The sequence below is a fragment of the Bison bison genome, unplaced genomic scaffold, assembly GCF_000754665.1.
Source record: "Bison bison bison isolate TAMUID 2011002044 unplaced genomic scaffold, Bison_UMD1.0 scf7180017856373, whole genome shotgun sequence".
Lineage (NCBI taxonomy): Eukaryota > Metazoa > Chordata > Mammalia > Artiodactyla > Bovidae > Bison > Bison bison.
Window position 1 is genome coordinate 6,765 of NW_011486946.1, and position 2,708 is coordinate 9,472.

Here is a 2,708-nt window from a genome sequence, read left to right on the forward strand (position 1 = left end):
TCCAGTATTCTTGCCTGGAAAATCCCATGGCTGAGTATTCTGGCGAGCTACACTTCATGGGGTTACAAACAGTTGGACACAACTGAGTGACTGAGCACACGCACAGTGCAAAAGAGTAAATAATGGAACAAAATCATGAAGGTGAGTAAAAGGGATGAAATTAATGGCAGAAGTGATAAGGTTGACTCTGAGTAGGAGGGTGAATTTTCATTTATACTGAAATACCATGACAGATAGTGCAGTGCATAAAATATTAGATTATGAGAGTTTCCTGTTAAGTTGATTCCTTTCATCATATTATTGAAGTTTCCTTTATTTCACTAATGTAATACTGAATGTATGATAGAATATATTTATAACATGGTAAATTCACTGTGATTCTATCACCAAGAGAAAGTGTGACTTATGACAGGTAAGTGACTGGTCTCTGGAATTATAGGTACCTCCATGTTCACATTGGTCAAAGAACTAGTCATTTACAAGTATCCACTTTAGGTTGTGTGGACTGTCACTCAGTAAAACATCAAGTTCAAGAGATAAATAGATCCCTTTAGATTTTATTTGCCCTTGATTGCTGACTTCTTTCTTTTCTTTTTTTCCCATTTTGTCTTTAGGTGCTATTGATGGGTAAAAGTGGATCGGGTAAGACCAGCATGAGGTCTATTATCTTTGCAAATTATATTGCAAGAGACACACGTCGTCTTGGTGCAACAAGTAAGATGTTTTATCTTATTGTAAAGTCATGTGATCTTAATCTGAATAACACACTTGGTTGCAGTAACTTGGTGATACAGAGACTGACAGATTTGTTTTTGAGCACTTTTCCTTTTTTTTCATTCCTTCTCACTCAGAAGGATGTGACCTAATTCTGGTTACTACTGCTGGCTCTCTTGGAGAAGTTCTTTCCTTTCTAGGTTGCTTACCAAGTGGGATATCCTTATCCAACTTCATTTTTATCCTGTTCTTTCTCAAGAAGCATAGGGGTCCTTTTGTTTGTTCATTTTTTATGTGGGGGAGGGTATTTGTTTTTAACTGTTATTATGTAAAAATACATTAATTTATAGGTATTAGCAAACATAACATTAAATCTATGATTTTTAAAGCAGTAGTTAGTCCTAGTCTTATTAAAAGGTAAATTGCTGGGGTTGGGAGGCTGTCAGAGGAAGGTTATCTGGATGTGTACTTTGCTATTTCTCTTCCTAGATATACATAGATATCTTGTTGGAATTCAAGCTTTGACTTGAGAAATGTTTCATTGCCCTTTACTGTTTGAATCTTAAATCTGATTTCTTAGTACAAGCTAGCTGGGCTGCCATGGATGCCCAGTGGACCTATGCTCCTGGGAGACCCTTTCTGTCTTTAGGCTATAATGCCATTTCATTTTGTAGCATCCAAGCATTTTTAGATTCTTCCTTGGTCCTTGGCCTCTAGGTAACAAAACCATTGTCCTACCTGGCTTTCAATTTTTCCTGATCTGGGTTACTAGCATCTTGAACACTTTTAGGGACAAGCTACCTACTACTTGCAAAGTTATTTCATTCTGGTTTCAAGAACAACAGACATTTTTAAAACACCCCTATGTTCCAAATGCTAGGATACAAAGGAGAAAGAAACTTCTTTTTCTGTTCTTGAAGTGCTTAGAGTATAGTATAAACTCTCATAATTGGATAAGCTTTAATGATTAGAAAGTTATTTCTTAGTTAAAGCCCTATTTCCCTTTATTTCTGTTAGTTGGTACCCTTTCTGTTCTCTTGAGTCTATGCAAATATTTTAGTATGATTAATGTCTCAATCTATCCTAGCCATCCCTTGCCTCCCAAATCTTATCTTCCTTAAGTTAAAAATCTCTGGTTCCTCCATCTCTCTCTCAGTTGACATCATTTTGAAGCATTTTTAAGGACTTGTTTGAGTATGTCTATATTTTTTAGAGCTGAGATTTAAATGAAGACATGGTCTAATCACAGGAGAGTATGACTAGTACATCTCTTGTCCTGGGTGTTACAGTGCTGTTAGCACAGTCCAGCCCCTACTCTCCTTCTGTGGAGTGTCTTTCTTTATACTGAGTCATACTAAAAAAAAAATTCCTTTTCACATATATTTTTATTAAAACACAAATCCTCCTTCTGATTCTTGTGCAGAAAATATTTTGAACATATGAATAAATGTTTATTGAATTATTCAGTTTTGATTGTTTTAGCCCATGAAAGGTTAACTTTGAAATCTAGAACAAGTTACTATCTCACTGGGCCTCAGTTTCCTTATCCATAGAAAAGGAGTTGGATCCTATTTTCATTTTAGCTACTTATTTGCTCATCTGATATGTTAACTATCCTTCCTAGCTATGTGCAATTTTTACATTTGATAAGCATCTCATCTAGTTTTCATCTAAGTCATTTATCAAAAATTTTGGTCAGGACAGGGTCCTATCATCTATTATGCCTTAAGATATTTCCTTCTAGAAAGTACCTATTCAGACTCCTCCCTGTTTTGATTGGCTATATTTTAATTTTTTTCTGTTCTTCCAAGTTTAATACTTGGACCTTAATCAAATGGTTTCAGTAGAACAGATGAAGGTAATGTTTAATTATATGCTGTTCTATTTACTTCAGTTCTCACATGAACTTCATTTTAATAGATGAAGAAAATATGACCCTGAAGTTAAGCTCACTCAACTCATGAGTGTTAGAGCTAGAATGTCAGTCTGTGCGC

General features: G+C 35.3%; 1 protein-coding gene across 2 annotated transcripts in view; it reads left to right on the forward strand.

Annotated features, from left to right (window-relative positions):
• The window catches only part of LOC105002668 (ras-related GTP-binding protein B-like), a 13,143-nt gene that overhangs the window by 4,861 nt on the left and 5,574 nt on the right, over window positions 1-2,708 (forward strand). For both annotated transcript variants that reach the window (XR_827013.1, XM_010859435.1), the window contains exon 2: window positions 615-714. Coding sequence is in view for 1 of the 2 variants with exons in the window: in XM_010859435.1 (XP_010857737.1) it covers window positions 615-714 (100 nt within the window). In the remaining variant the exon portion in view is untranslated. The remainder of the gene's footprint in view (window positions 1-614; window positions 715-2,708) is intronic.